The 20402-nt window shown below is 44.5% G+C and overlaps 1 protein-coding gene across 8 annotated transcripts in view; it reads right to left on the bottom strand.

Annotated features, from left to right (window-relative positions):
- SZT2 (SZT2 subunit of KICSTOR complex) overlaps positions 1–20402 on the bottom strand; it is a 414375-nt gene that overhangs the window by 127950 nt on the left and 266023 nt on the right. For 5 of the 8 annotated variants that reach the window (XM_068239443.1, XM_068239448.1, XM_068239449.1 and 2 more), the window contains 6 exons: positions 17375–17490; positions 15453–15723; positions 12063–12210; positions 10174–10266; positions 2949–3030; positions 2592–2861 (listed from right to left, as the gene is read on the bottom strand). In XM_068239443.1, the coding sequence (XP_068095544.1) occupies positions 2592–2861; positions 2949–3030; positions 10174–10266; positions 12063–12210; positions 15453–15723; positions 17375–17490 (980 nt within the window). The remainder of the gene's footprint in view (positions 1–2591; positions 2862–2948; positions 3031–10173; positions 10267–12062; positions 12211–15452; positions 15724–17374; positions 17491–20402) is intronic. The other 3 variants (XM_068239445.1, XM_068239447.1, XM_068239450.1) reach the window with 1 other exon arrangement.

Here is a 20402-nt window from a genome sequence, read left to right as displayed (position 1 = left end):
TTATTGCCCGAGTTATCCTAATTGCATCTGTCTAACAGTAATGTCATCTGTATAAAAATAACAAGTCTCCCCAGCTCAGAGAGCAGCATTGCTAGGAGCTGTATACGGATATGGTATATAATTAAATGTATCCAAATCTTTTTGGTGAGGAAAATTCTGTCTCCTAGCTGTACTGTGCAGTTCACTGTCACAGAATTCTCCAGAAGAAGGAAAAATCATGTGCTAGGTTTCCCAGTTTTATCAACTGCAGTTAGTGTTCAAATACTCTGAGGAGTTTCCATAACAGTGAGACAATTGATAAGCTTCCCAGCAAAGTGGGACAGTCTAATAACCCTTCAATTCAATACTAATGCCTGGCATACACGGGTTGTTTTTTTCTTATCAATCAAGCTGCTGATGGGCTCAATTGATAATATCCGACAGGTCCGATGACCTGCCGGATAGATTCCTCGCTCGATCCCAGCCGGTGGACAATAGCGGGGAATCGAGCGGATGATAAGGAGCGCCAGCGGGGACAAGCGGAAATCGATGCACGTGCGGACGAGCGGGGACACGGCGGTAGTCGATCTGGCGGCTAATCGGCAGCTGGATCGACCAGTGTATGCCTGGCATTACTTCACAAACAAAACTGTTGGACCTTACAGGTTTTCATGGTGGTTCATGGTGTAGCTAACCTTAAAAAGCAAAGTGTGACATTTTGGTTATAATTTTTACTTTAAAGGGGACTAGAGGCCCCAGGAGAAAGATTCTATACATACCTGGGGCTTCCTCCAGCCCCATACGCCTGGATCGCTCCCTCGCCGCCGTCCTTTGCTGCCTGGATCCGCCGGTACCGAGTCCCGTCATGGCCGCCAGTCGGTCGGCAGACGCGGCCAATTGTCCGCATCACACGGGGCTCCCTCCATATACGTACGCGTAAGGCTGCTTACTGCGCAGCCATATGCGTATGGGTATGGAGGGAGCCCCTGTGATGCGGACAACTGGCCGCGTCCGCCGGAAGTGACGGGACCCGGTACCGCCGATCCAGGAAGCGGAGGATGGCGGCATGGGAGCGATCCAGGCTTATGGGGCTGGAAGAAGCCCCAGGTATGTATAAAAGCTGTTTCTTTTTTTTTTTTTTTTCTTACGCTCCTCTCTGGTTCCCTTTAAGCATATTCTCATGGCTAACACCATTCTGTGGCAAATATAAACATAAAAAATATATAACTATTGTCAACTTGCAAAACAGGGACTTACTATGCCTTTATAAAACAAACAGGATTTTCTTGGAGATGGAAAAGGGGAAGGGGAGGTGGGTGATTGGTAAAACAATGAGAGGCAAAGGTTATCTAACGCAATGTTTCCTTTCTGTTGTTAATGTCTAAATGAATAAGACATGTTTAAAGAAAAACGGTTCATTCTAGTCGGAAACTTACATTAGCACAATTGTTTTTCCCCCCTTTAACTACTATATGTTTTATTACTCCAAATCACTGCTCCAGTCAGTGACATCTTTTCTGAAACCATGCATGAACATCCTCATACCTTAATGTTCTCTAACGTTTCACTGACTCTCCGAGGCAGGTAGGCAATGTCAGCAATGGCTTCTATCAAGTCATGCATGACTCCTCTCAAACCTTAATGTTCTGCAACATCTTAATGACTCACCAAAGAAGGTGGGCAATGTCAGCATTTGCTTCTAACAAGCCACGCATACTTTAATGTTCTCCAGAGTCTTACTGACTCACCAAGGAAGGTGGGCAAAATCAACATTTTCTTCAATCAAGCCATGCATGACTACCCTCATATTTTAAAGTTTATTGATGCCTCATTGACTTACCAAGACAGGTGGGCAGTGTCAGAACTGGCTTCTACTAAGCCATGTATGGACATCTTTAGGCTAGTTACACACCAGGACGTTGCGTTTAGGGGACGTTATAGGGCACATAACGTGCCCCTAACGCAACGCCTGGTGCTCTCAGGTGTGGACGTTGGAGTGAGCCGCGTTGTGCAGCTCACTCTGGCGTCCGAGATGCCGTGATGCGTACTCTTGGACGCATGCAGCAGCACGTGGTCCCGCCCGGCCAATCGCCGCACAGAGCGGCCGCTCCAAGAAGTAAACACTGCATGTCACTGAGTGCAGTTAATATTAATTAGCCATGTGGCCGGCCGCTCTCCCCTCCTCCCCAACATGACTGAGCATGTGCAAACAGTCTAACGCGGCTTAGCCGCGGAGAATGCACAGCATGCAGCACTTTGCTGCGTTACAATGTACACCCTACTGGCTTCTATCAAGTTATGGATGGACATCCTCGTACCTTAAGATTTTATTGATACACCAAGGTAGGTGAGCACTATCAACACTGACTTCTATCAAGCCATCAATGACCAAACTCATAATAATGTTGTCCAGTGTCTTACTCATCACTCATCAATGAAAGTAGACAGGAGCAGCACAGGCTTGTAGCAATTTTTCACAAGCTTCATACCTTAATGATATCCAACATTAAAATGACTCACCAAGGCAGTTGAGCAGCATCAGTACTAGCTTTGATCAGGCCATGTATGACCAACCTCATACCTTAATGTTCTTTGATGTCTTTCTAACTCACCAAGGCAGGTGGGCAGTGTCAGCACTGGCATAGAGCCATGCTGATTCTTGTGTGTTACAGAACAGATGAGATGAACAAACAGAGGTGGCATCTCATGCTCCACCAAATCTTGTCCGTTCAGAGAGTCTCCTCCTAAAACACTGAAAGAGTCATCATCCTGGTTTACAGTCTCCGATTCTGAAGGCGATTCGGCATTATCAGAATGTTCTCTGTACTCCACCTCCAGATCTGGGTCACTCTCGGTAACAATCCCCCCAGTTGATGTGTTACCTGTGAGTAAAAAGACATTTAGGGGAAGTCCTAGTATTTTTTAGGATATTCGGGACTAATGAAAAAGAATCAAAGTATCTCCCTCACCCTCCTCTGTGGCCTGTTCTGCTTCAGAAATCTCCATGTCTTCGCTAGGCTTCCGGTCTCCCATGTCTTGGGAAGTGTCCTCCTATGAAGAGGGAACTCAAAGCAATCACAATCATGGTTCTTAAAAAAGGAAAAACATTCCTGCCCTGTTCTGCTTAAAGTACACCTGAACGGACAGCGATATCGTGGCTACCATATTGATTTCCTTTTAAACAATACCAGTTACCTGACAGTCCTGCTGATCTCTTTGGCAACAGTAGTGTCTGAATTACACACCTGTAACAAGCATTTGGCCAATTCAGTCAGACTTCAGTCAGAGCACCTGATCTGCATCCTTTAGGGCAGTAGTGGCTAACCTTGGCACTTCAGCTGTGGTGGAACTACAAGTCCCATGAGGCATTGCAATACTCTGACAGCTCTAAGCATAACTCGGGGAGGCAGAGGCATGATGGGATTTGTTGTTTTGTCACAGCTGGAGTGCCAAGGTTAGCCATCACTGCTTTAGGGTCTTTTTTGCAACACAACGACAAACCGACTCAATAATTTTTGTTATTGGATGTAAATCTACGTTGCAACAGGTCTGCTTGATTGATGCTGTGATCTTTTTTTTTTTTGGGGGGGGGGGGGGGGGGGGGGCTGATATCAGTCAAAAGCACCAATGCTGGAAAATCTTGGTCGCACGTGCTTGATCGGAGCAGATATAGTGGTGCGTGACATCACGATGACGCATGTACACAACGGACCTCCTGCAATTGTCCCCTCAAGTGTTAAATATCCAGTACCCCCCCCCCCCCCCCACCCAACAGCAACAGATCTCTCTCTGATCAGATTTGGAGAGATCTGTCTCATGATCGATCTACACATACATCGCCTGATGTATGAGCACCTTAAAAAGACTAACAATTGGGGGGTGGGGGGGGGGGGGTTTAGTACTCACCTCGGGAGGGGGAAGCCTCAGGGTGCCAATAAGGCTTCCCCCTCCCCTGTAGCTGCAGGCAATCCAGCGCTGGCTCCCCCGAAGTGTCCCGGAATCCTCCCTCGACAAGCCTGACCAGGGCTGATTTATTTATCTTTCCTGGCTCCAACTGTTGCGGCTCTCAGCACGGAGATAGGCGCAAACAGCCAATCTCTGTCGGGTCCGCTCTACTACGCAGGCACAGGAGACTTGCGTCTGCGCAGTAGAGCGGGCCAACAGCGATCAGCTATTTCTGCCTATCTCTGAGCGGAGAGCCGATACTGCGCCTGCACTGGAGCCAGGAAGGTAAATATTTACATCCCTGCTGTTTGGAGGGGCACAGTGAGACTGCCAGGGGACAGAGGAGGACGGGGGAAGCCTCGACAGGATCCGGAGGCTTCCCTCACCGGAAGTGAGTAGCCCCAGGGGAATTTTTTTTTAGATATTCAATGGCTTTATTTCAAATTTAAACATTTGCAAAGTAGATTGAATGTTTTATTGTCTATGCTCAATGGTAACATCTCAAAGAGTTCCAGAGTTAAAATAGATGAACTATCGACCTTTTTCTATCTATCCCCTGCCTTCAAAAGTTGTATTCTGTCGGGAAAACTTCTACAGTTGCAATTTGCTTATCAGCGAGGTGTACTATATTCCAGACAAGGTACCAGACAAGACAGAAGCTGTTACTTGTATGCCTAAAAAATTAATTCTTTCAGGCAGCAAAATGAAAAAAAGAAAAACAGCCTGGTTATTACAGTAATATGTTTTGCACTATACATAACCATTGATCTCATCATGTCACCTTGGGTACACTTTAAAGAGACTCCGTAACAAAAATTGCATCCTGTTTTTTATCATCCTGCAAGTTCCAAAAGCTATTCTAATGTGTTCTGGCTTACTGCAACACTTTCTGCTATCACAGTCTCTGTAATAAATCAATGTATCTTTCCCTTGTTAGGCTTGTCAGCCTGTGTCTGGAAGGCTGCCAAGTTCTTCAGTGTTGTGGTTCTGCTATGAACTCCCCCTTTCAGGCCCCTCTCTGCACACTGCCTGTGTGATATTTAGATTAGTGCAGCTTCTCTCTGCTCTCTTATCTTTTACAAGCTGGATAAATCGTCCTCTGAGCTGTCTGGGCTTTCACATACTGAGGAAATTCAGACAAGGGCAAAGCTGTTTGCAGGAAGAAAAGAGCAGCCTGAAACTTCAGTGCATGAGAACTGCAGGGGGAAAGAAACACACAAATGATCTCTTGAGAATCAAAAGGAAGGGTGTATACAGCCTGCTTGTGTATGGATGTATTTTCTATGTGTGGACATACTGTACATCAACCTACTTCCTGTTTTGGTGGCCATTTTGTTTGTTTATAAACAAACTTTTTAAAACGGTTTTTAACCACTTTTAACAATACAGATTCTCTTTAAGGCTGAAGGTATTAGAGGAAGAGGATCAGCAGTCCAGGCAGGCAATCTGTATTGTTTAAAGCAGTAGGATCAGCCATACTATGCCAGGGAAAAAAAAACACATATATAAGTAGATAAATACTTGATCTACTTACATAACACATGTATTATACTGTCCACGTTTTGATTTCAGTGAATGTTATATAGTAAATGACGAGAATTCTGTTCCTGGTGGGGGCCATGTCTTTTGCCCACAGTTAAGGCTAACTCGTGATGTCATTTCTGCCTTTTACTTTTTTCTTGTCTCCTCCAATCGCTGAGTCACCTCAGCCTTGCTTGTAAACACAAGTGAGTAGAGGATTAGGTTTCAGATAAGCAGCTGGCAGGGAAATAAAGGAAAGAGGAGGAATAGATTGTAGATAAAAAGAACCCCCAGCATGCAATTCTTTGGCATGACTACTAAAGGGCCAGTGTTCCTTAAGTATGTTATAACTCCAAATCATAACAGCAGAAAAAGTTTTGAACGTTTTGAATGCAGGATTAGCATCTTTATCACTTAATACACTCAGACCAGTTGCTGTTGAAATTTGACTTTTATGGTGACGATACCGCTTTAAGAGAAAATACCGGTAAATATGTAAGCCTCTAGATCTCTCTCAGGTCAGGTGTGCTTTAATACAGTGTAAGGACTTTACCTTGTTCAGTTGTTGTTCTACTAATGCAATGAATATGCTACATAAAAACTCTATCACTTCATCTGCCCAAGGTTTGCAAAAACAAAACAAGGCATTTGGCTTTGGTTGACCATAGTTGTACTTAAAAACATACAGAACACTTTGACAGACATAATTATGGCGGAGGATGCAGTAATTCTACATTCTGCTGTGTGCACTAAATTACACCAGCAGGAAAATGGGAATTCCATACAGCAAACAGAGAAGAATGGCAAAAGTTTACCACTTGTTTCACAGCATGCTCTAATCTTTGTGAATGACATTTATTTAACAATACAATAATACAATACAATAACATTTGTAAAGCGCTTTTCTCCCATAGGACTCAAAGCGCATAGTTGTGTCTCAGATTAATACAGGGTTGCAGGCTGGGTTGTGTTACAGAGGAGATAGTCAGATGTTCATGAATGCCAGACTAAAGAGGTAGGTTTTCAGTTTAGACTTAAATGCTTCCAGGGATGGAGCTGTCCTGATTGGGTGTGGCAGGGAGTTCCAAAATGAAGGGGCAGCATGACAAAAGGCTCTGTCTCCAAAGGTTTTGAGGTGGACTCTGGGGGTGACCATGGTGTTACGTCCTTTTGATCTAAGATTGTGGGGGGTGTGATGCAGTTGCAACAAGTCCTTCAGGTATCCAGGGCCCAGATTGTGCAAGGATTTGAATGTCAGTAAGCCGATCTTGAACAGAATTCTCCATTTTATCGGTAGCCAGTGGAGTGAGCTCAGGGTTGGTGTTATGTGGCAATGGCGGGGTTGGCTCGTTAACAGCCTTTCAGCGGCATTCTGTACTAATTGCAGGCGGCGTAAGTCTTTCTTATGCAGGCCTGTGTAGAGGGCGTTGCAGTAGTCTAACCTTGATGTGACGAAGGCATGGACTAGGGTTGGAAGATCCTCTGAAGGAATTAGGTGTTTAATCTTTGCAATATTCCTTAGAATAGATGAAAGAAGGAATGTTTCACAACAGCTGAGATTTGATTCCTGAAGTTTAATTTCCCATCAATCAGTAATCCCAGGCTGCGCACACAGTCTGAGTTTTTCAGGTCTGAGTTCCCTATCCTTAGCGGAGTTGGTTGAGACTGGGGCTGCTTTGCTGTTGAGCCCTGGCCCTCGATAACAAGAACCTCAGTTTTGTCAGCATTAAGTTTTAGCCAATTAATATTCATCCACTCCTGAAGCTCAGCTAAGCATGAGTTTATTTGTGGAGTAGGGTCTGTGATGCCAGGTTTGAATGACAAATATAGCTGGGTGTCATCAATATAGCAATGATATGTCAGGCCATGTTTTTGTGTGATTTCTCCAAGTGGCAGCATGTATATGGTGAAAAGTAAAGGGGATAATATAGCGCCCTGAGGTACACCGTATTTTAGTGGTACAGGGTTGGAGAGGAAGGGCCCTAAGGCTACCCTTTGTGTCCTGCCAGCCAGGAAGGAGTTGAACCACTGGAGAACAATGCCATCTATGCCACAGTACTCTTGCAGCCTGTTGAGCAAGATTTCATAATCGACTGTGTCAAAAGCCACTGAGAGGTCGAGCAAAATCAGGATGGAACATTGACCCTTGTCTCTTGCAATGAGCAGATCATTGCAAATCTGGGTGAGGGCTGTTTCACAGCTGTGATATTTCCTGAAGCCAGATTGAAGAGGGTCAAGGATGTTGTTTCTAGGGAGCCTGGCTTCAAGTTGGAGGTAGACAGCCTTTTCAATAACTTTTCCCAGAAAGTTGGTAATTTTAGTTTTCTATCTGGTACCATCTGGTAGTGAATTGACAGTTCACTAACTGGTAAAATTAGCAGTTTTCTGCTTTACCGAATGCGGAAATGCTTAGTGAACTGAAGGAATATTTTGGGAAAATCATACCTGGCAGAAAGCAATATTAATAAATTATACATCTATTTTAAATGTATCTTAATAAAATGTATTAAAACAGTAGTGATATATATTGAGTCAATTATTTTAAATGAAACTGGACTTACATTTTAATAAAATCTACAATTTATTTTCAAATAACTAAAATATCATTAGTGCGCTTTACTCAAGAAGAGAGAGAGAGAGGTATTCAAATAACACACTGCACTGAATAAACATGGAAGAAAAAGTATTGAATATACATGTGCATTTTATCTCATTTGCTCAGCTCTTCTGCTGAAATAAAGAAGGCATCAATTTTTTACAGGCTCTTCTTGTTTACATTAGGATGGACAAGATGTACTTTAGCAAAGCTTATACAAGTAAAGTATGTCCATTGCATCAGTATGGCCACATGTTCATTTCAAGTACGCCACAAAGTGTTACAGTAGTTATATGTTTAAAATAAAACATTAGTAATTATAGATCAGGTCAATATTATGCCCCTCCCCACAAACACACCATTAGCGGCTTCAATAGAGTTATTTGAGATAACTGCACTGCTTTTGACTTCACTCGGCAGGACTTGTGCTGTAAAGTATTTGAATGCTTTCATCTCTCTCTCTAGCAGAAAATAGAAACTGAAAGCAGAAGTCCCCTGTTATTGTCTCACACTGCCCCCTAGTGACAAGTGGCCATAGTTACACATTACAGCAGTACTAATCAGAAGTAAGGAAATGTAACAAAATAAGAAATAAAAAAAGTGCTAAAATAAATTGGCCTGGAGCACTTGCAAGCCTCTAAATAATTTGGATCCATCAGAGTGGTTTCCTCGGCATATCTTCGATGTAAATATTCCTGCCTGCTATTCTACATTACATATTCGGCATACAAGTTAAATAAATAAGGAGAGATCTGATGTGGGATAAATGGCACGAGTGGGATCACTTTGATATTACTGCCTGCCTGCCTGTTCTTCATCCGAGCTCAGACGAAGAACTGACGCCATTGGACAAGATAAAACCAGTCCCTCCCACTGAGATGTTCCCTAAATCTTCACTTGAGCAGTGTGCTGGCCTCTCTGGAAGCATTATAAACCCCTGACATTGATGTATACATGGATTTCTATGCGTAGTTGTTAACACCTCAATAAACCTCTTTTTTGTTGGACAATAAATAGACAATATGCAACCTTAATGGGCCCCTTTATTAATTGTTCCATAATTCCATACTCTGTTCTAACTGTTGCTTCATATGCACAGAATCAATTACTACTGGCTCCAAAACAGTACCATGCAAAAGGTGCCAAGAGCCACCTTCAAAAAACAACCCCCCCCCCCAAAAAAAAAAATGCAGATTGCTTGTGATAACCCACTCAAGCCCAAACCTTCAGAGTCTTCCCGTTCCTCCGCCTGGCCCATCTTCCGGTAAAGATCGTTATTCCCCAAGTAGTTCCGAGGACGAGTGAGTTGCTACTGCGTGAGTCCGGACTCATGCGTGCGCAGTAGTGAAGCGACTCAGGGACTTGAGTAGTTCAGAACAGCTATTTGGTAGAATAGTTTTACCACTGGATAACACCGGAACAACAAGCCAGACAGAGTAACAGGAAAGCTCTATACCAGTGGTCCTCAAGCTAAGGCCCGCGGGCTGAATGCAGGCCACTAAGGCTTTTTCGCTGCCCCCCAACACAATGCATAACTTATAGATGTGGCCCACTGCACCTTCAAATATCAGCGGTCCGCATATAGAATAGCATATCTACATACTGTAGAAGCCAACAAGCAGTCATTCGCTGGCTTCCTATCCAATTCTGCATCAGGTGACACTGCTGTCCAACTGGATGGCAGGTTGTCACCTGGGTATGCTTCACTCTCTGGTGCACAAAGATGTTCTTCAGGCCCGCATGACTGAATGACTGCTGCTAGGAGTTCTCCTCCGGGCACGATTGGGGGGAATCAATACCTAGGTTCAATGTAACATTTTTCAACATCATTTTATGTATGTTTCGTCCCGCCAGCAGTCTGAGGTATGTTGACCTGGCCCTTGACCGAAAAAGTTTGAAGACCCCTGCTCTATACTATCCAGAGTCTTACTTCTACTAATGTAATTATAAAACCTGAAGTCAATTTCCTCACTTCAGGTTTGCGTTAAAGCAATATCTGTGCACATCTGGTCCCATATTGCACTCTCTCTAAATAGGTCTGACCTCGTCTATAAGCCATAATTCACCGCTAATAAGCCCTGTCTGCACAAGCTGACAAAACCAGTAGTGCTGCAGCTGTTCAGGACCCTTACCTCTCTCCTCTGGGAGGACGGACAGTAGAAGAAGTAGTGAGGGTTTGAAGGTATTGTCTTAAAATGGAGGCTCCCAACGGCAAGAAATTTATCCTGTAAATAAAAGAGAACTACGGATTACTATTAATAAAGGGAAAGAACGCTCTAGACAAAGACTACAACTGTTCAATAAGAAAATAAGTTAGAACTGTAACCAGAAAGTGGTTCTTTGGCTTTAAAGGACGGCTACAGCGGAAAAAGTAAGCAGTTAAATCTGACAGAAGTGACAGGTTTTGAACCAGTCCATCTCCTCATGGGGGATGCTCAGGGTTTTCTTTTGTTTTCAAAAGCATTTTCTGAATGGCATGGCCCAGGGCTGCACATGTGCAGTAGCTCATGACTGCCTCAGTTGGCCAGGAGTTCAATGGAGAAGAGTGAAACGAAGGCGCGGAACCAGAAGGACTACAGGGGTCTGGAAGACGCCACAGGTAAGTTAATCTGTGTGCATTACTTTCACTTTAGGTGCTCTTTAAATTAACTTTTTGTGAACTTTAAAGAGACCCTGAAGCAAATAAAATTTGCTATTGTTACCTAGTACTGCACTTCAGGAGTCTCAGTAGATGTAAACCGCCGCATCCCCGTGGCAAAACGAGGGGTTCATACCCCCCAAATCCTGGGTCAAACATCCACGGCTTTCAAAGTTGTGGATTTTGCAGCCCGGGGGGGGGGGGGGGGGGGGCAAAGCCTTGAGCTGTAGCTCTGCCTCTACTGACGTCAGTCGCCATGCGGATCTCCACCTCTCCCGGTCCCTCTCTGTGAAGGAAGATTGAGAGGGGCGGGGAGAGGTGGCGATCAGCGGCAATTGACTTCTGTAGAGGCAGAGCTACAGCAGAAAGCTCTGCATCTTTGAGTAAGCGCTCCCCAGATTTTCCCCCGGAGATTTGGGGGGTCTAAAGCCCTCGTTTTGCCGCGGGGATTCGGTGGTTTACCTCCACTGATACTCTTAAAGCGAACTATGAGGTAAAAATAGCAATTTTTATTCGCTTCAGTCTCTCTTTAAGTAGGGCTTATATTTTGACCAAGCTCAAAACTCCTGAAAAATCAGGGAGCTTATTTTTTGGGATAGGTCTTATTTTCAGGGAAACAGGGCGACTCTCCAGAAGATGGTGAAAGCAACCTACTATTTTAGGCCACTCTGTTAAACAGGATTATTTTCTTAAAGCGGAATGAAACCCAGCATTTCTTCTTTGCTCAAAAAGATTACTTACATTATATACTACCACAGCATTTAACTACACAGGACTTACAAGCTCAGTGCAGAGAAACCTGGAGGCACCGAACAGAAGATAATGTTATCTTGTGTTTACTTAATTGCATCAAATGAGGTATGTGACCCATTCTCTGACTGTGCAGACTCACCTGAACACAGACAGACAATCAGAAAGCATTTCTGCCTTCAATACAAGATGAATAAAACTAGTTATGAATAAAATGCAAAGTCAGCTCTCAGAGCAAAAAAATGTACTTTTGGAATTTGTAATTTCTAAATGAATAATAATACTTCTGCACAAAAGCAAATATGATAACCATATAGCATATAAAAAAGTAGGAAAATGTGTTTTTATGGAATATTATGTCAGGGTTTTATACCACTTTAATATTTATAAAGGCATAGGAAATCAAATGAAACAGGGGGATCATTTTAACTGACATTTTGCATTGAAAAAGTAGACAAATTAACTTGTGAACTTTTTTTTTTTTTTTTTTTTTTTAATTATTTTACAGGTTAAGCTGTTGGTGGTTGGATAATTCACTGTCTAAAGATGGGCTTTAGATAAAAATCTGTAGGTAGGCCATTAGTATTGACTATTTTGTGCATTTCCCAGTGAGTGGCAAGTGAAAGTGAAGACCTGGATGGCTTGGTGAAGGCCTAGAGACACCTCACAGGGATGTCCTGAGTCCAGGAGAGACAGCTGGAACTCTGAGCCTGGCTGGCTGATAGATTCTGAAGATAAGACTGTGGGAAGATCCTGTTCATTGCACTCCTCTGTTTCCACGCTAAAAAATAGATGAAGAGAAAGCAACATGCTGTTGAGAAGGATTTAAAGTGAAAAACTCAAATGAAAAAATGCAACCATATTAGAGTGCGGTCAGGTTTCTAACTACTAAGCATATGGCTTTCCTAAAAGATCAGTGACCCTGATGGTGCCATACCTAGACATTAGGGCTGAACAATTTATCCTTTTGAAACCAAAATCGCAATTTGGGGCAAGAAGGTCACGTGATTGTCAACGCTGCGGTTTTCCCGGCGCTTGAAAATGGGACTCCAGTCCTCCTCCTGAAGCCCACTGAAGTACGGTGACCAGACATCCTGCTTTACCCGTGAAGCGTTCTGAATTTCGGGTCCCCTGTCCCGGCCTGAAATTTCTCCTGGGAAACAAGTATAGACCAGAGGCGCCAAAAGTATAAAATCAAATTATTAAAAATTTTAAAATTGCTTAGGAGGTAGTGGTGGACTTACCTCCTGTAAGCAGACCCAAGAGGCTGTGTTTATTCAACAAAATATTTATTGGGTATACTCCAGGGGGGTTTCACAGGCTTTGTACCCGCTTCCTCAGGCAATAAACAATAGGAGCATACATCAGCAATTGGTCAGGGACACGCTTGGCGCCTAGTTGCCAAAGGGCCTTTGACCCTTTGGCAACTAGGCGCCAAGCGTGTCCCTGACCAATTGCTGATGTATGCTCCTATTGTTTATTGCCTGAGGAAGCGGGTACAAAGCCTGTGAAACGCGTTGCGAAACCCCCCTGGAGTATACCCAATAAATATTTTGTTGAATAAACACAGCCTCTTGGGTCTGCTTACAGGAGGTAAGTCCACCACTACCTCCTAGGCAATTTTAAAATTTTTAATAATTTGATTTTATACTTTTGGCGCCTCTGGTCTATACTTGTTTGGTCATATATATCCACCCTTGGTGGAGGGGGATACCCCTTTTTTCTACTGTCTACAGAGAGCGACGTCTTAATCCTGAGTGAGGACAGGAAAATCTCCTCACCTGCTTATACAGTGGTTGCCTGAAGGTAACCCTGGTTTGTGAGTATAATTTTATACTCCTTCTACACTCAACTTGTTTTAACATATTACACTATTGGGCTCTCGGTTTCTCTTTTACATACTCCTGGGAAACGTCCCAAGTTGGCTGGCGGCAGTCCCGGCCCGCAGGACATCTGGTCATCAATGGCCGCATGCCCCGGGTCCTTCTCTGCAATCCGCCCTCCTTTCTCCTCCGATGCAGCATCCACCCTCTCTCCTTCACCCTCCGATCCGCCCACAAGACAAGCCATGCGGCCGCTTGGCCCCACCCCCAGCGTGACGGCCCCGCCTCTGCTTTCGCAACATGCAACGAGCCGAGCCAGCCATGAGGGATGAGGCGATCCTCCCCCCATGACAGTTCTTTACAGTGTACATAGTCATGTCATGGATTGTCCTCAGAGGAGCTCACAATCTAATACTACCATAGTCATAGCCTTACGTCCTACCATATTATTGTTATGTATTTTTTTTTAGCACTGACATCTCCTGCAACACTTTACAGACTACATAGTCATTTCATTGACTGTCCTCAGAGGAGCTCACAATCTAATCCTAGTGACGTAGGTGGAAGGAAAAAATAGTGAATCAAATCGAAATTGAAATTTGTCAGAAAAATAAGAATTCAATCTTTTCCTAAAATCGTTCAGCTGTATTATACATCACTCACTTATCCTCCCAGTCAAGTTGTCCACCCCACTGTCCTATCCAAGATGATTTTTGTTTAACCTGCCCATCATCTACCCTACCACTCTCTAATCCATAATCTATCTGTACAATCCTGAGCCTTTCTCACTTGTCAGTTTTTGCTGCTCTGCCATCTTTCATACACATTTTAAACCCTCTCTACTATCCCATCAGTTTTTGTTACCCTTCCAACTCTATCATACACATTTATGATTTTCAACTCTTCTACACTAAAACTGATCACTCTCAACGACCGTTACCACTATTGCTTTGTACAATTCGTTCTCACAGTCCGACATAAATATTTAATAATATTTATTCCTTAGGTTAAAACAAACCTGTAAGGTTTGTAAAGAAAACAGTCCGCTCCTTATCTCCAGAGAGGGAAGACCTGGATCTTCCAGAGACTTCTCCCTACACCTCGCACTTCTAGTGCTGTGTCCTCCTGAAGCTCGTCGCTTTGCGCCTGCAAGCTAACAAAGACCTTCTTGGGCTTTGGCAGAAAAAGTAAAGCCTGATCAGGTCCGTGCTACTGTGCATGTGCGAGTCTGTGACAAGTGCTTACCGACGGTTTTGCAGAGGACAACGAGCTGGAATGGGCAAGTGGAGGACATTGGAAGCTTTTCAGTATTTAGAGGCGTCCCTCTATTGAGGTGAGCAGGGCCGGTTCAAGTAACAATTGGGCCCTAGGGCAAAATTAGCCTGGGGGCCCCCGACAGACACCCCCCCCCCAACCAAAAAGCGTCATTAGGAGCCCTTTGTTGCAGCCAAATTTCCCTCCTGGCCCCTGAGCTGGCTGTTGACCCTCCCCAATCACCTCCCAACTTAACTGTGCTCCCTAGGACCTCTGCAGTGTCTTTGTCAGTGTAGTGTCTCACCTGCCTGCCAGCACAGATGAGACACTACTCTGCCAAAGACTCTGCAGAGTCCCTGGGGAGCAACAATTAAGATGGGGAGGGACACCTTGGGGGCCACTACAGGCTCTGAGGCCCTGGGGCAATTGCCCATTTTTCTTATGGTAGCTCCGGCCCTGGAGGTGAGTACCCATTTGAGGCACTTTTCTTCCCTACATATTTCATTTAAATACTTTGTCCCTGGGCAGCTTCACCTGGCAAATTCTAGGAAAAGGGGCCTTTTCTAACCTATTTTTGGAAGTTAAAAGTTCTGAATGTCTTTACATAATTAGATGTTCTGTCTACATATAATTAATACAAACTTTGCTGAAGTGTATACCTAATACAGTTAATTGGCAAAGCATGGCGACTGCAGCCAGTGGTACAAAAATATAGATCTAAGACAAAGGTCATTGCCCAACCCCACGTTTTCTGCTAGTAGCCAAGTTCTCGATGCCCTCACAATGAAGTCCGCCCATTGCTGCTGAAATCTCTGCTCCCCAAGGATACTGAGCTGGTCTTCTGCAAGATGTATTTAAAACACCTTTAATGGTTTATGGTTTCAGATACAGTTTACGTAATAAAACAATACAGGTCACATCTGTGCAAGCTATGACTGGTCAATACCTGGACTCTGAGTGCAAGACACCATTCTCCCGAGGTGCCACCTCATCATCTTGTTCCAGGCTACCAATGCGGAAGCTGGCTTTGTGTACACGTCCATTCCGAGAAGGGCCTGGTGGTACCTGGGTTTCTCGGAAGCTCCGGAGATGTGCACATAAGGTCATCAGAAAGTTGGTGATATCGATCTCCTGCAACTGTTCCTCACAATAATCTACAGCCGTCAGCAGATCCTGATGCGACACCCACAGAGACTGCTGCAGAGCCTTGAAAAGGGCTGGGTAAAGAAATGCCCAACACACAAATATCACGTTATCAGGTACAATAAGCCAAGTGTGTACATTTGTTAGTTTTGCAAATCATGCAACTTGAAAATGGATTGAAAAAACTGAGTAAAGTTACATTATTCTGCATCAACAGAATTATTTGCATCTCAATGACCATGCCTACAATTACCTATTAGGCCAGTCGCACACTTGAGCTGTGCAAAAATGCTGTTGTGCCGAAATCGTTTTTCACTGCCTTTGTGTTTACTCTTGCAACGAAAATAATTGTATGAACGAATGCAAGAAACTCACCAAACTGCGAGCGGCTCATAAAATACATTACACGTGCCAAATAACTGAAGCCCATTGTGAGCTAGATTACCTTTTTAGGAGTGTCCAGGCACTGCTGGTCGTTCTTGGAGTCCCCCTCACTGCGCTTCCCCTTTCATATTCTACGGAATCCTCCAGTCAAATATGAAAGCCAGGAAGCTCCTCTACTGAGAACTGCGCAGTGAGCACAGAGAAAACAAGAGCTCGTTCACGAACGCATTCTTTCGCAGCTCGAAACTTGAGTCTACGCACTTCAGAATAGCTCTGTGCCGCTTGGAGGAACCATTTATATTTTTGTGCACTTTCTTTTACCCTTTACAGTTAATGGATACCTAAGCCCTAATTTAAAAATTATGCCCTGTGTGTGTGGTGCACATGGGCATACTGCCCCTCTCGTGGCCCGGCGTCTTCTATGATTCGGCCGCTGTGCCTCCTGTTCCTCATTTCCTGGTCGGCACCCTTTGCCCTGGGAATACTGCGCTGCGCATGCACAGTATGTCCTATTGGGCTTCCTGTGACTACGCCAGCCAGTGGAGCGTGCACACGCCAGCGTGAAGACGTACCCAGCGTGCGCACACTCCACCGGTGAGCGGCGTCACGGGAAGCCCAACAGGACATACTGCCCATGTGCAGCGCAGAACGTTCAGGTCAAAGGAGAACAGGTGGCACAGCGGGTGAACCATAGAAGATGCTGGGCCATGGGAGGGGCGGTAAGCCTATGTGGACCTCACCCAAAACACACAGGGTGTCAATTTTTAAAATTTAAATTAGGGCTAAGGTATCATTTAAGTGCAAACTGTCCTTCTGTTTCTGTACCTATATTTATTTTTCACTCTGTACAGCGCCACAGAAGATGAAGACAAGACAAGACAAATAACATTTATATCGCGCTTTTCTCCTGGCGGACTCAAAGCGCCAGAGCAGCAGCCACTAGGACGCGCTCTATAGGCAGTAGCAGTGTTAGGGAGACTTGCCTAAGGTCTCCTACTGAATAGGTGCTGGCTTACTGAACAGGCAGAACCGAGATTCAAACCCTGGTCACCTGTGTCAGAGGCAGAGCCCTTAACCATTACACCATCCAGCCGCTATCTAAACCAATAAGAATAATCAGCACTATATAGCATCACCACCTATATGTAGAAATAGTCCATGAGATGCAAATAATACCAGCTTGCATGCAAATTTCATGAAAAGTGTATGCAGTTGGGAATGGGGCCAATCAAATCAGACAGGTAGCAATTAATAAAAATAACTAAAAAGGTAACAGATTCAGGGTACATCAATTTCCAGGTACAATTTCTCAGCCCCCCCCCTGTTGGGGGACTCTCCCACCTTTCACATAGCACTGGTGGTAGTGCTCTTGCAGTAAATTGCAGTAGTTGACGAGCTCTTTTTGCCGGTGATGTATGAATGGAATGGCTGTGGGACGCTCCTGGGACTGAGACCTGCTGTGGATGAAGGAAGAGAGTGTCAGAGATGGTTAACTAACATAATAAGGGTCAGATTCTCCGTTATCATCACTGCATGCAAAGCATTGGTTAGCCATGTATTCCCTTTGCAGATCACCTTAATTCCCCTTTGAATTGATCATAATTATTACAATACGTTAGCTGCTGCATCCAACCAGCGAAGAAGCACAACAAATGCGGTCATTTATCATGTGCAGAACAATAAAAATGACATTCACCAAACAGATTAAGAACGAGTCCTCTGCCAATTCCCTGCTAGCCAGAAAGCGGAGCTGTTGAGTTTTCCAGCTGCAATCAAAACTGAATGCCAAGAATTCAGCAATCCTGCCTAATAAGTGGCCATGAGACCAAAATAAGTCCACAGCAGTTCCATCCACACAATTGATTATTAATCTTTGCAGTCAGGTGCTCTATTGCCTTCACCCCCAACCTGATAGTACACTTTCTAACTACACATGATCAATATCAGTGTTCTCCCCAGAATTTTTTTTCCGGCCGGGTGGCATGGAAAAGTACCAGGTAAGGTGTGACGGGGAATGCAGGGCCGGTGCAGCTCTGCTTACACCATAGGAAGAGGTTGAGGAGGTGAGCTGATGACAGCCAGGTAATCACCAAAATTAGCCAGGTTGAGCCAGGGTCGAGCCGAGGCAGAGGTGAGAGAGGCTTCAGCCTCAGGGCGCAGTGTAGGAGGGGCGCACAACTCACTCAGCTATCATTCCCATATTGTGTTTTAAGCAGAGAGAAATAAGAAAAGGGGATACATGGCAGTGACTGCAAGCCAGATAACTAGAGAGTAAGGTATTGGGGGCCCTGGGGTGCCTCTTAGTCTAATTGCAATCAGTGTGTGACGGCTGGGGTGGGAGGGCAGCCATCAGAAATTTCTGGGCCCCATACTGAGAAAACCAACTAGGCCCCCCTCACTCCCCTGCCCCCATATTTAAGATGGACCTACTATACTTAAAGTGGTCGCTGGTGATCAGCAAAGCACTGTGACACATGCAATCCTATGGGATTATTGTCACTGCAGTGCTTGAGCAGCGCTTGTAATTTTGTAAAAATCGCAAACATGCTGCATGCAACATTTTCTCAGCGATTGCGATGTGATTCTCATTCACTTAAATGGGAATGGCAAAGCACAAGCATGGCAAAATCACAAAAAAATTGCAATGCAAATTCGGCCTGCCAAGACCAACAAAGAAACACTCACTGACAATCTGTACATTCTGTGACAGACATGCAGCTTGGGCCAATGTGCATGGCATTGTCCGCAGGGCCCCAGACTCACTCGGACCCCATACTGCAGTCCCACCTGTGATGCCCTGAAGGCGGCCCGGTGGGAGGGATAGAGGGGACGCACTTTGGTGTCTCAGCCTTGGGTGCCGGAAGACCTTGTCCCTGCTCTGGGTGGAGAACCCGGCTGAAAGGGTCTGGGGAAAACACTGAATATTATTACTTTCAGCATGACCTTAGGCCTAAGTTAGCATGTGTCTTTTCACTATGTGAGGGTACATTTATATAGGTGCTGAGAGACTTATGGGAATGCACTATAGGATTGTGAAAAGGGGCAATTTCCTTTGTGGCTTAGAATGCATGTGTACCAGTTTGGGTGGTAATGAAGTGGTCACGTGACCAAAAATGTTACCTGGAATATGTGTTATTTGCATGACTATGGGATGGGTGTGCAGGAATTGCGCACCTAACTCTCCTGCACACAGCGCACGTTCATCTCTGCTATAACCAGCCGTCAAACAATGGTTGTCAAGAAGATAATGCACAGTTAGCTGGAAAATGGTACATGTAGCAAGTTTTTCCCTCATGCATTGATTGACAAGGGCTGTCACATCTAATGGGATTCTGCATGTGGGGAAACCGCTTGTGATCCTCTCAACTGTGAACCCTGAACCGTCACAATTTGCATGATGGTGTAAATTAGGCAGGCTTGCTGGCATTCACTTTTAAGAGAGGAGGAACAAACGTGCAGACATGCCAACCAAATACCACAGATCTCATCACTGGAGTCCTCCAAGCGTATAAAAAAAAAATTGAAAAAAAAAAGTATGCAGTGGGTGGAAGCCGCTTAGTTCACCTTTTCGGTACACCTTCTGGGCTCTTCACAATTTAAATACAAACTTTATAACAGAGGGTGAATCATTTGAGGAGGAAGTAAGTACTATAAATAGCCATATGCACTCATTCTATTGGGGTGAATGCAGCTGGAGCTGAGACAGTAGATTAAGGTGGTAGGAAACCATGCAGAAAACCAAACTGGGCCCTTTTACACTTAATGCGTTGGTATATGTTAGTGTGCGTTAGTATGCATTCTTTCCATAGCAGTGTATTGTGAAAAAGATTTTAGTTAAAACGTGTATAGTGGGAACTGAGCCGTAGGAAACATGGGCAATACATTGAAAAAACGTTTTCTTTCAGTTTTAACTGAGAGCAACTGATTAAAGTGAACCTCCAGACTAAAAATCTACTCAGCAGCACTGAAAAGACTTGGTGTTTCTTTAACAGTTTCACAGCATCACAACTTTGTTTTTCTTACCCAAGCCTCATTTTTAGCTGCACAGAAGCTAAGCTGAACCCCATCGAAGAAAACTGACCGGGCATTTTTCTCCTGATGCTGTGCAGAGCATGATGGGATTTCTGATGTTGCTGTTCTCGTTCTGCTGTTTTGGTGCAATTTTTTTTTTTTTTTGAATTTGAGATTTGAAGCCTAGTGTGCGCAGCTGGGAGGGGTGATCAGGACACATGACAGTTGGAACTGTGTGTCATGCTCCCGGTCATCTCCTTTCAGCCAAAAAGATGGCTGCCCCCATGAAATCGCAAACATTTGCCTTTTCTTTTAAAACAGGGTGGGTAAGAGATAAAGGACAACTGAAGTAGGAGGG

The sequence above is a fragment of the Hyperolius riggenbachi genome, chromosome 6 (genome assembly GCF_040937935.1).
Source record: "Hyperolius riggenbachi isolate aHypRig1 chromosome 6, aHypRig1.pri, whole genome shotgun sequence".
NCBI classification, from domain to species: domain Eukaryota; kingdom Metazoa; phylum Chordata; class Amphibia; order Anura; family Hyperoliidae; genus Hyperolius; species Hyperolius riggenbachi.
Note: the sequence above shows the minus strand (reverse complement) of the source record. Positions and strands in the feature narration are given on the sequence as shown.